Source organism: Pteropus vampyrus, unplaced genomic scaffold (genome assembly GCF_000151845.1).
Source record: "Pteropus vampyrus isolate Shadow unplaced genomic scaffold, Pvam_2.0 Scaffold158, whole genome shotgun sequence".
Lineage (NCBI taxonomy): Eukaryota > Metazoa > Chordata > Mammalia > Chiroptera > Pteropodidae > Pteropus > Pteropus vampyrus.
In genome coordinates, this window is record NW_011888939.1 from 190,984 (window position 1) to 201,950 (window position 10,967).

Genomic DNA, 10,967 nt, shown 5'->3' on the forward strand with positions numbered 1-10,967 from the left:
GGTGGTAAACTAGTGATTAGGGCGGCAAACTCTAAGAATCCTCAGAGGCGGTTGGGACCACAGTGGCCTTCCAGGCAGCCTTTGGTCATGTGGATCTGATGTTGAGGGCTGCTCAGCCCCAGGAGGAGAAGCGGGCCTCCGACCTGTGGGGCCAGGTGTCCAGGCTGCGAGGTTGGGACAAGGGTGTCTCATGCCCGGAGGGGTGGCTGACTCATTTCTACTTGATTCGAAAATGTCCAGACACCAAGAATTTGTAAGGATTTGGGAGGATTCAGAGAAGAGGGGATGTGCCTGTCACCGATGGGGGGTGGGGGTTACCTCTGGGTAAAGGCTGGGGCTCTGGCTTCTGCGCGGCGGGTCGTGGGTTCACGCAGGTTGCAAGGGGAGCTGTACCTTCCTCCTGTCTGACTGTGCACCTGACTCGCAGCAGAGGTAGCAGATCCAGGGATGGCCCCCTCCCCCTGCTCTGCCTGGGTGTGGGGCCCCAACAGAGGCCAGCCTTAGGTGGGGGTCTCAGCACATCGAGGCCAAGCCAAAGCCTTCACAGTGACATTCCTGAGCCCCCGCGCTGGTGAGGGTCCTCTTGGTGTCCCCACCTTCATCACTTTAGGCCCGATGTGTTGTAATTGCCAGGGATTCGCAGCCTGGGTCTTGTGCCTCTACATGTCCCCTGTGCCTAGACAGGGCCTGGGTTCATATTTGTCCAAGGATGAAGCGTGGGGGGAAGGCAAGGGGTGGGGGGCGCCCTTGGCGGGGGAACTGCAGACAGGGGAGACCCTTTCTTCCTGAGCTTGGCGGGTAGCCAGGCCGCCCTTGTTCCAGAACCCTCATCCACCCGCTGCTCCGGCTTTCGTCGGCAGCTGGAGCAGGACCCCGGGGAGGCCTGACACCAGCCCAGTGCTCGCTCATCTGACTCTCATTATGTCTGGCAGCCAGTCTGGCTTTGTGTGCTGGGAGGGTCCAGCCTGCACACTCACAGGGCCCGGCAGGTTCCTGGCCGGGGTCGGGTGGGCTTGGCCTGCTTCTCTCCCTCCCCACCCATCTCTCTCTGTCGGTCTGCATCCCTGAGGACCTGGGGGAGAGGCGGATCTCAGCGTCCCCCCCGATCTCAGCGTCCCCCCTGCCCAGGGCTCGGTCCTCTCTTCCTCCCCTCCCCCATGCGCTCTCCCTCTCTTCTCTCTCTCTCTCCCTCCCTCCTGCTGCTTTTCTCCCTCACCCGGCCTCAGCCCTAGATCCAGGCCATGGCCACTGTTTAGAAATCAAAGGGGAAGCTTCTGGCTGGGGCAGGAAAACCAGGGTCCTGGCAGAAGAGGAGGCCACGGCCGGAAACCAAACACAATGACCATTTACCGTGGGCTGGGGGAGGGGGCAGGGAAGTCCCTGTCCCTCCTGCCAACCCTACCGCCCCCACCCCCACCCCACCCCACCCCCGCCCATCCTGGGGCCGATTTCCTGGTCACTGTAGCAGGCCAGAGCTGAAGTGGCCCTGCTTGTTGTCCCTGTCCTCTGTGGAAACCACCGGGCAGCTTAGGCCTTCTCTCCCCCGTTCCCCATTTCCCTGCCGAGCCTCCACCCAGTCCATCCCTCTCTGGGCTGCCAGATGTCCTCACACATCTGTGTATCCGCTCGCTTGTCATCTTGATTCTAAGCCAAGCCACCAGTGACCCAGCTCGGCCTGAGCGGTTCTGTGCTCTCAGCAGTCTGGAGGTCACTGGGCCCACGCCCCTGTCCCTGGGCAGGCCATCACCTCGGCCAGGCAGGAGGAGTCGAGTCTGTGGCACCTACTGTGCCGACCCCACTCAATAGGAGACAGGAGCTCGGGGGAGGGAAGCCCCTGATCTAAACGTACGCACAGCCAAAAGGGACGCAGCCAGGATTTGAATGCGGGCTGTGCCCGCCATCAGGCGTCTACTGTGTGTAAGAGCCCACGGGGATCAAAGAAGGGTCGCCACTGAGGCAATTCCAAGTTCACGGGGAGGATGGTGGGGCTGCGGGGGAAACGGAATCCCCCTGGTCCAGCGAGGGGTAGGGATGCTGATAGGCCAGAGGAAGGCAAAGTGCTCTGGGTCAGAGGACACTGAGCAGAGCTTCCAGGAAGAAGCAAGCCCGCAGCTGGACCCCGGTGGTTTAAAATAGCTCACGTGAGCCTCCTCCACTTTGGGGGAGGCCCCGAGCAAAGTGATTTGCATGCGTTAAGTCCCTTTGTGGTCGCACTAGAGGTTAATGAGATCGCACAACTCACTAAACTAGTAAGTGGCAGAGGCGGGGTTCTGACCCAGGCAGGCAGTGTGCCTGCGAGGCCCGAGGCCCGAGGCCCAGCGTGGTCTGTGGGTGGGTGGGAGGGAATGCGGAGGCTCCTCTGCCTCCAGCCTGCCGATGTCTCTGGCTCTTGATCTCGCTGTGGGCAGGTCTTCAGTTTAACCCCCAGGGCCTCGGATGCTGGAGGCCGTAGCCGCATGGCCTAAGTGGGGAGGGGGAATGTGGACTGACACCCCCACAGACCCTTGGGTTCCCTTCCTGCTCTGCTCCACAGGGCCCCAGGAGAAGGGGTGGTGCCCGGCTGGCTTGAGCACACTGGGCTGTCTCCCTGGAGGCCCAGGGAAGGCCCTCCTGGGTGGGCAGCGGGGAGGTCAGCCGGGAGATGCTAGTCTGCTTGCGTGTGGGGCTGGGGTCCCATCCTCCTGGAAGTTGGGTGTTCTGAAGCTCTGTCTTCCTTGCTGGTGAGAGAGTTAGAGTTGGCAGCCTTGGAGCCAGCCCGTGGGGGCGGTTTCAGGAGGATGCACCCAGGCAGTGGAGGGCCGGCTCCCGGGGGCTGGCTGGCTGGCTGCCCAGACAGATCCCATAGCGTGGCACCGTGCTAGGGCCATCCCGTCCCGGTCCCGGGCCCCGAAACGCCGTGTTCCCAGACACGCAGCTGCAGTGAAGCAGCTCCTGGACTTGATCCCTAAGACCCCGGAGTAGAGAGCCGCAGCCCGGGGGCGGGCGTCTGGCTGTGTCTGGGGAGTGAGTGGGTGACAGGCGACACCCTGCACTAGGGGGCCTGCGTCCGGGAGCTCTGGTGCGGGTATTGCTTTGGCCTTTCCCTCCGCACTCCAGGGACGTGCTGGACGCTCACGGCCTGCCCTGCAGTCCCGCCCAGAGGCAGCGTTGTTCTTCTGAACCGAGGGGCAGAGGCCAGTGTGCGGGTCCAGCGCCTGGGCTGGGAGCCGGGGGAGGGCGGGAATGTGGCTCGTCGCTTCCTTGTGCACCCTGAGCCTCCGTTGCCTCTTCTGTAAAATGGGCCCCATGCCAGTTCCTCCACCGAGGGTCCCGGTGAGGGCCGAGTGAGGCGGGCGGCCTGACAGGCAGTCCCCATAGTGCCTGGCGCAGCATCAGAGCCGGACAGGCGGTGACCACCACAGTTGTGTTTTCTGATAAGGTGCCAGGAGAGTGCCCGCGCCCCCGGCTCCCTGTCAGAGTTCTTCCCACGTCTCGTAGCTGACCTCGGGGCCGTGAGGCCCTGGCTGTGCCCTTCGAGTAGAAGGCTGTGGGTATGAGGGGGCTGGGCCCTACCGCCCCCCGACTGGCTGTGCGACCAAGGGCTGGACTCTGTCCTGAGGCCGTGACCATGGTAGCCACCAATGGAGCGAGGCCTGGGTGTGTCTCCATAGGACATGAGAGTCACAGGCCAGGGTTCAGATCTCTGCCCCAGCTCCACTTCCTGGCTTCTGACCTGGGTGAGTCCCCTACCTGGCTCTTTCCTCATCCGTCAAGGGAGGTGATGGGAGGATTAAATGTGACAAGTGTACGAAGGGCCTGGCACCCCGGACGTGCCCACATGTGCTGGGCGTCATGTCCCGTGCTATTGCCCATGGGGCTGGACATTCAGCTGGCCCCACCCTGCACCCGCTAGGGACCAGGCCACCCTCCTTCTCAGCTCTCACCAGCCACACTCCATCGTAGGCCTGGTCCCTGGTATCCCGCTGGCCTGTCAGTTAGAAGCAGGTCCTGGGTGGACAGGACGGGTGGTGGGCTGGTCCAGCCTGAGGTCATGTCTCCCCTCCCCACTTGAACCATGTTTAAATAGCTGAGCTCAGGCTGACGGAGAGGGTCAGCCTCTTTAGGGGCTCGGCACAGTCTCCAAACGCCAGTTTCTGGGGTCACTGGGCTTCCTGGTTGCCCTGGAAACCAGACACTGTATGTGGTCCCCGGCCAAGCTGCGTTTTCTGGGGACCAGGAGCGTGGCTCATTTAGGGCTGACCTCCAGTCCCTGCCAGGGTCCTCCTGCCTGTGTCCCCAGCCAGGCTCGGTGTGTAGGACAGCCACCTGCCCCACACTGGGAGGGTCACCTGTGTTTGGCGTCTTCATGCTCCCTGCTTCGTTGGGCTTACGATCTGAGAGATGAACCAGGACTTGGACTTGAGGAGCCCCGGTTATCTCCTCAGCCCGGCTCCACGTTCACCCAGCTCGGGCCTGTGGCGTGCTGGGTGTTCCCCAGCAGCATGTCATCGAATCCCATTTCCTGGGTGCTTTCGCGTGCCAGGCGCCGAGCTGGGCTGCATGCACCTGTCGCTCGACCCCCATCGTCGCCCCGTTGGAGAGCTGCTCTTCTCCCCACTTTGCAGACCAGCACCCTGAGGCCGGGGGCTGAGGGCCTCAGCAGAGCTGGGAGTCAGAGCGGTTCATGAGAGATGGTGCTCTGGGGTCTGGTGGGCCCTAGAGAGGGGCCTCGTGTGCCTAGGGCTGCAGGGTGCTGGTGGGTGGCTGGGTGAGGGCCTCCGGGTAACCTCTGTGACTCAGTGGACCCGAGTGGCAGCTCAGTGGGTGTCCTGAAGTCCCTGAGGGGTGATCGCATGCACCTGGTGGTCCTGTGATTGAAGCTGCCCCCACCCTGCCTCAGTGGGACCGAGACCCTCCTGTGCAGCCAGGGAGGGGACAGGAGGAACTGCTGTGCGGGCTGCAGCCGGTCTGCAGCTGGTGGCACCTGTGGGTCTGGAGCCCGCATGGCCCCTAGTTGTAACTTCCACAGGAAACGCACATCGAGCGAGAGCAGAGAGGTGATCAGGACGGGAGATGTGGTGCTGTCGCCATGTGTGCCTTTGGGGGAGGTGGCAGGGCTGGGGAAAGGCCCCGTAGGTTCCAACAGGTCTGTGCCCCTGGGGACCCCCTCGTTCCACCCTGAGGGAATAGGGGCTTGGCCTGTAACCAGTCGGGACACAGCATCCAGCTGGCCCGTCTCCCCGAAAGGGCTGATCGGCGAAACGGTCAATACGTGCCACCCAGGCCATTCTCCTCGTTCCCGGGGCTCCGTGCTCTGAGGGACAACAGGGTGCGTGTTCGGCCGGCCTCTGCTCACCAGGGCCTGGGGGCCCCACAGCACCCTTACTTCACTGCCCAGGTGGAAGACAAGCCACAGCTGCTGACCAGGTCCCAAGGCCCTGGCGACATCAGCAGGTGCTTGCTTTGGGTGGGATAGGAGGAATCTGTGCCCTGAGGACGTAGCCGACCATGTGACATTCTTTTCTCCTGACAGCTTAGTGCTGCCCTGGGGACGCCTGCCCTCAGGACATCTGCTTTTGCCAGGCCGCTCGCCTCTCCCCAAGAGCTCTCAGCCCCTGCCAGAGCACCGGAGGCCCAGCGATGCCCACACGGGGCCTGGCGATGCCCACACGGGGCCCGACGATGCCCACACGCACTGCCGCTCTTGGGCTCCAGTGCTATCTGCTCTGCTAACTGGGTGGCCCAGGGTCTCCTGTGATACCAGGGTCCCTTCCTTCCTGCCCCAGAGGGTCCTGGGGGCAGATGCCGGGGCTGTTGGCTGCTTTCCCTCTCTGTCCCTGGCAAGGGGCTAGGGGCAGGGAACAGGCGCCCTGCTTTCTGCCCAGGACTCGAGCTCACTTTAAGCTCGCCCTTCTGTCCACTCTGGAGGTTTAAATGGCGCCTGTGCTCCACGCTGCTCTAGGCTTCTGGGTTAGTTCCTGCCGCTGCCGCTGCTGCTGCGTGGAGCCAGGGAGGACAGGGTCAGCTCCGCTCAGGCCGGAGCGGCTCCCCATCTGTGCACCAGGGCCAGGACCGCCCCGGCCCGTGTGTGGCTCTCAGCATCCCGCCCTGCCCCAAAACCTGCGGGCAGAGGGGGCCCCTCCGGGGTGGGGCAAGGGCTCCAACATCACATGACGCCCAGGCAGGGCCAGCCAGCTGCTCGGCTGCCCACGAGGCGGCCCATAGCTCACTGCAGAGCTGCTATTCAGACCTAAGGGCCCCAGCCCCGGCTGTGGGTGGCCTGGCCAGGGAGTGCTTCTGTCCCTCAGGCCTGCATGGAGCTCCCCCTGGGAGCCAGGCGCTCTGTGGGCTCCCGGGGGGTTCAAGGCCCACTTTCTGGCGGGCGGGTCCTGCACGGGACCTCCAGACTGCTGCCAGCCCCTCGGGCGCTCAAGACGCTCGCTGTTGGCTCCCAGCTGGGCCAGATGTGGCTGGAATCCCCAGGAGACGGACAGGGCCTTCCAGATGGCTGGCTTTGCAGGAGGCAGTCTCAGACCCCTCAGGAGATGGAGGGTGGCCAGGCCCTGGGTGGGGTGTGGCAGAGCTGGCGGGCCCTTGGAGCCCGTCTTCACCCCCACCCCTGCTCCGAGGGGCTCTTGCAGACAGGGAGGGATGTGTGAGGTGGGGGCGGGGAGAGTCAGCATCTGTTTCCGTTTTTCTGCTTCAGGAGGAGGAAGGGCTGGACCTCCCCATGCGTGGGCCGTTTGGGGTGCGTGGGCGTGGGGGGACTTCCAAGAAATGGCTATCTCTCTCCCTGGGGGAGGGGCAAAGGGTCAGGAGCCCCGCGTGACTGTTGGAGTTCCCGGGTTGGTACTATGCCAGGAGAGGGAGGGCGGCCTCGGGTCAGAGGAAGTGGACTTCCGGAGAGCCGCTGGCGGGCCTCCGAGAGCCCTCCAGGTGGGCAGGTCAGAGTTCCAGGCCCTTCAGCCCCTGGCCCCAGGGGTACTGACCTCCCGGGGTGCAGTACAGGAGGCCAGACACCTGGCTTCTACCCAAGGGCCCTGCTTAGGCCAAGCGCCTTAGCGAAGGGCCGTCAGGGGCCCAGGTTGAGTCAGCACTTCCACTGGGCCTCCTCCGTGCTCCACGCCACCCTGGGTTGGAGCAGTGTGACCCGTGCATGGTCCCAGCTGCTGGCATTGACCGGGAGAGCGATGGCCGCGTGCCAGCTGGCGCCTCTCAGCTCCTCCCTAAACTCTCAGAGGTCGGCATCTTTACTCCTGGACCCCATCCGCTCTGCAGGCTCGCCCTTCCCCAGACTGGGCCAGCTAGGGGAGGGGGCTGTGACGTTCGGGGCAGCCGTAACTAAGTGGGATGGCAGCCCCGGCCAGCCTGCCCAGCGGGAGGGCCTCCCAAAACAAGAACCTTTCCTTTCTGCCTGGGAGCCAGGAAGCAGCCAGATGACCCCTCTTCCTGGCCCAGCTGAAAATCCCATGACTTTGGGGTTCTGTGGAGCCCCGGCCATCAGCCCAGACGTCAGCACTGTCATTTTCTCATCCTGTCCCCAGGCACGTGATGACAGGCAGGGAACTGGAAACTCCTCTGTTGCCAAAGAAGGCACAAGGCCATGAATGAGCAGAAAGAGAAGGAAGTGGCCTCGGATGTGGCCTTCCAGGGCGCCCTGCACCTGCCCATGACCCGGGGTGCTGGCCTGCAGGGTCAGGCCAGGAGGAGCTGCCCACACCCACAGGGTCCACCGGGGACAGGGGCAGGCTGGGCGGAGGAAGGATGAGGGTGAGGGCCGTGGCCCCTGGTGCCGCCGGCTGCGTCCAGGGGTCAGGGGCAGGCTGGGCGGAGGAGGGGTAAGGCTGAGGGGCCGTGGCCCCTACGGCCCCTGGTGCAGTTGGCTGTGTCAGGGCCGTGGTTTCCTGGGTCTGCCGTTTACCCACAGCGGGCTGACTATGGGCAGACTGCTCCTCTCTCAGCCTCGTCTGTGAAATGACCCGATGACAGAGCTCGTCTGGGGGGAGGCGCCCGGGGCCGAAAAAACGCCGCCGGGCCCCGGAACCCGGCCAACCCCCCCCCCCGCAACCCGCCCCCCGCCGGCCGGGGGGGAAAGGAACGACGGGGGCCGAAGCCAACCGCCCCGATGGTCATCTCCAGCCCTCGGGCTGTCTGTTGTCCTGTGTCATTCTGGACCGGAGGCCTGTGCGCCACGGATCTGTGCCTCGTGTGGGGAGCAGAGGTTGCGGGGGCGTCCCCCTGACACTGCTGCCCGGCGGCCGGGCGCTGTGCTTACAGAGCTCCACGCAGGAGATCGGCGAGGAGCTGGTCAATGGGCTCATCTACTCCATCTCCCTGCGCAAGGTGCAGCTGCCCCACGGCGGCAGCAAGGGCCAGCGCTGGCTCGGGGTGAGTGCGGGGGGCCCCAGAACCCCAAGAAGGGCCCGCGTCCCACGTGCCTCCCTGGTGACTCCACGGGGCTTCCTCCCAGCGCTTTCCTGCCTGTGGGCCCCACAGCCCTGCTCCCAACGGGACCTGGGCCCCGCCCCTCCCCCACGGGCCAGCCTCGGGCGTGGCCAGGCGCAGAGTCCCCATTCACGTGCCTGTGTGGACGTCAGAAACGACAGCTTTCTCCTGTGTCCACTTCTTGTTAGTTTCGGGAGCGCTTTTTGCATTTGGCCACCATGTTTCCTGGTTTAACATTTTTCCCGCCACCCCCCAGCGGTCCCTTGGAGCCATCAGCCGACTGGACTTCCACACTTTCTCCGAGCCTTCTGTCACCACGCTTAGTAGGGAGGGCTGTTCTCACTCTGAAAAGCGGGGCTCAGGCTGCTCTGCGCAGTTCTCTGTAGCTTGCTCTCACGGAGCACAGCCCGCGACCCCTCCAGGCAGAGCAGGGGCCTGACTCGGATGCAGACGCCCCGGAAGGAGGCCAGTCACCACGGTGATTGGGCCCTGCATTGCCCTGGGACCCGGTGTGGGTTTTGCTCTGGCCACGTCCACCTGCTTCCCTGGGTGTCCTGTGTGTCTGAACGGGTCTGCACCCTCCCAGCCCTGATAAGCCTGTTTCTCCGTCTCTGGGGCTCACAGGCGATGCCCTTACCTGGGACACGCCGTTGTTACTCGGCTGACAAACAAGCTGAAGGTGTCAGTGTTTTCTGTCGTCTCCCCGTCCAGAGAAGCTGAGAACCTTTTCCTGTTGGGGACACTTGTGTCTCATCTCTTACCAAAAGCCACTAAGCACTTGGCGGTTCGTCAGAGCTCCAGCCTCCCACGCTTCCAGTGGTCCAAGCTGCTGCCACTGACCGTACGTGCCCCCTTTGTCCTGCACAGTGTGAAAACGAGTCGGCCCTGAACCTGTATGAGACCTGCAAGGTACGGACCGTGAAGGCAGGCACGCTGGAGAGGCTGGTGGAGCACCTGGTGCCCGCCTTCCAGGGCAGCGACCTGTCCTACGTCACCGTCTTCCTGTGCACCTACCGAACCTTCACCACCACCCAGCAGGTGCTGGACCTGCTGTTCAAAAGGTGATTGTCCCACCTCTCCTCAGCACGGTGGCACCCCGCCCGCCTGCTGCCGTGTGTGTCTTGGGAGGGTCACTCACCTCTCTGAGCCTCAGTTTGCTGGTGCGAAAACTGGGGTGCTAAGAGGATGGACCTCACAGGGTCGCGAGGGCCACGGGGGAGGTGCTGGCCCCGTGCCCGGCCCTGTGGCAAGGCCTGCCGAGGGCTGTGCTGCTGCTGCGTGTGACCTTCCTGGCCCCACAAAGCTGCTCTCTGCTTCGGGCCTCACTGTCCGTGCCCTTGGGTAAAACTGTCGTCCCATTCGAATGGAGGTTCCGGATTCTCCCTGGGGGGGGTCCCCTCCATGAGTAGCCAGAGCAGGACCCCTGAGGCTGGCCAAGAGCCCCAGACCCACGCATATCCGTGAGGTTCCGGCTGGGTTCGTGTTCCACAAGTGTGAGGCCCCTCCGTGGGCAGGCACTTCCCTGGGCACTTAGCATAATTCGGTGACAAAAGCAGATGGAAATCCCCAGCCTCCCGGGCGTCCGTTCTAGGCAGGGAGTCAGCCAGTAACATCAGACATCATAGCAGGTACGGTAGATGTGACGCCCTCACGGCCTCCTCTAGATACGGATGCATCCTCCCTTACTCCCACGAGGACGGCGGACCCCAGGACCAGCTGAGAGAGTGAGTGGACCCTGGGGTCTGATGGGGGCGGCCTCCTGTCTCCACGGGGAGGGCATCTGGGGGCTGGGGCCGCGGGCTCGGGCAGGACCCCGGCTCCCACACGTCTGTGGCTCCCCTGGAGGGCTGGGGTCTGGGGGCTTCTCCTGCGGGAAGAGGATTCAGAGGGCTGTGGATGGGGCCTGGACCCAGGGAGCGGGGAGAGGCTGGGCTGAGACCCGGACAGAGAGATCCCATCCCCACCACAGCCCAGCCCTGCTCAGCCTCGCCCCGGCACCCAGGACGAGAGGTGTGGGAGCCACCCACTCAGACATCGGCCCCACTCAGTCCTCTGAGCCCAGCCGCACGGGGGGCTGGGGCCCGCGATGCCCCGATTCCCAGGAATGGTGTCTCGGGGGAGACGAGACCCACACGTGGGCGCAGAGACCAGGGCAGCACGTGGTGCCTGAGCTGAGGTCGAGCTGCCACCAGGGCCCCGAGAAGACTGGGCAGGAAGACACTGTCCCCCCCTCCCTGTCATACTCACGCAGCACCCACTCCCCGTCAGTCTGCGCCCTTGCGGGGCTTCCATTCTGGGGGTCGGAGACCGAGGGCTGTGTCAGGATTCCCCGGAGAAGGCGAGGTGGTCGCCCCACTGACCGAGGGCTCCCTCCCTGGAGACCCCCCAGCCCTGCCTGCTGACCAGGCCTGGCCCTGCCCGGCCAGCCAGTGAGGGCGGGCCAGGGCACAGAGTCCAGCCCCCAGGGATAGATGAGCCAGCCCATGGCCCAGCCCCCGTGCCATGGGAGGGCCACCTGGATGCGGAGCCAGGCCTTTGACACT

General features: G+C 64.5%; 1 protein-coding gene across 1 annotated transcript in view; it reads left to right on the top strand.

The window, feature by feature from the left end:
* Positions 1 to 10,967, top strand: part of RALGDS (ral guanine nucleotide dissociation stimulator) — a 28,158-nt gene that overhangs the window by 7,880 nt on the left and 9,311 nt on the right. Inside the window, exons 2-5 of the mRNA XM_023536554.1 lie at positions 8,257 to 8,367; positions 9,292 to 9,485; positions 10,089 to 10,148; positions 10,693 to 10,762. Of these exons, the coding sequence (XP_023392322.1) occupies positions 8,257 to 8,367; positions 9,292 to 9,485; positions 10,089 to 10,148; positions 10,693 to 10,762 (435 nt within the window). The remainder of the gene's footprint in view (positions 1 to 8,256; positions 8,368 to 9,291; positions 9,486 to 10,088; positions 10,149 to 10,692; positions 10,763 to 10,967) is intronic.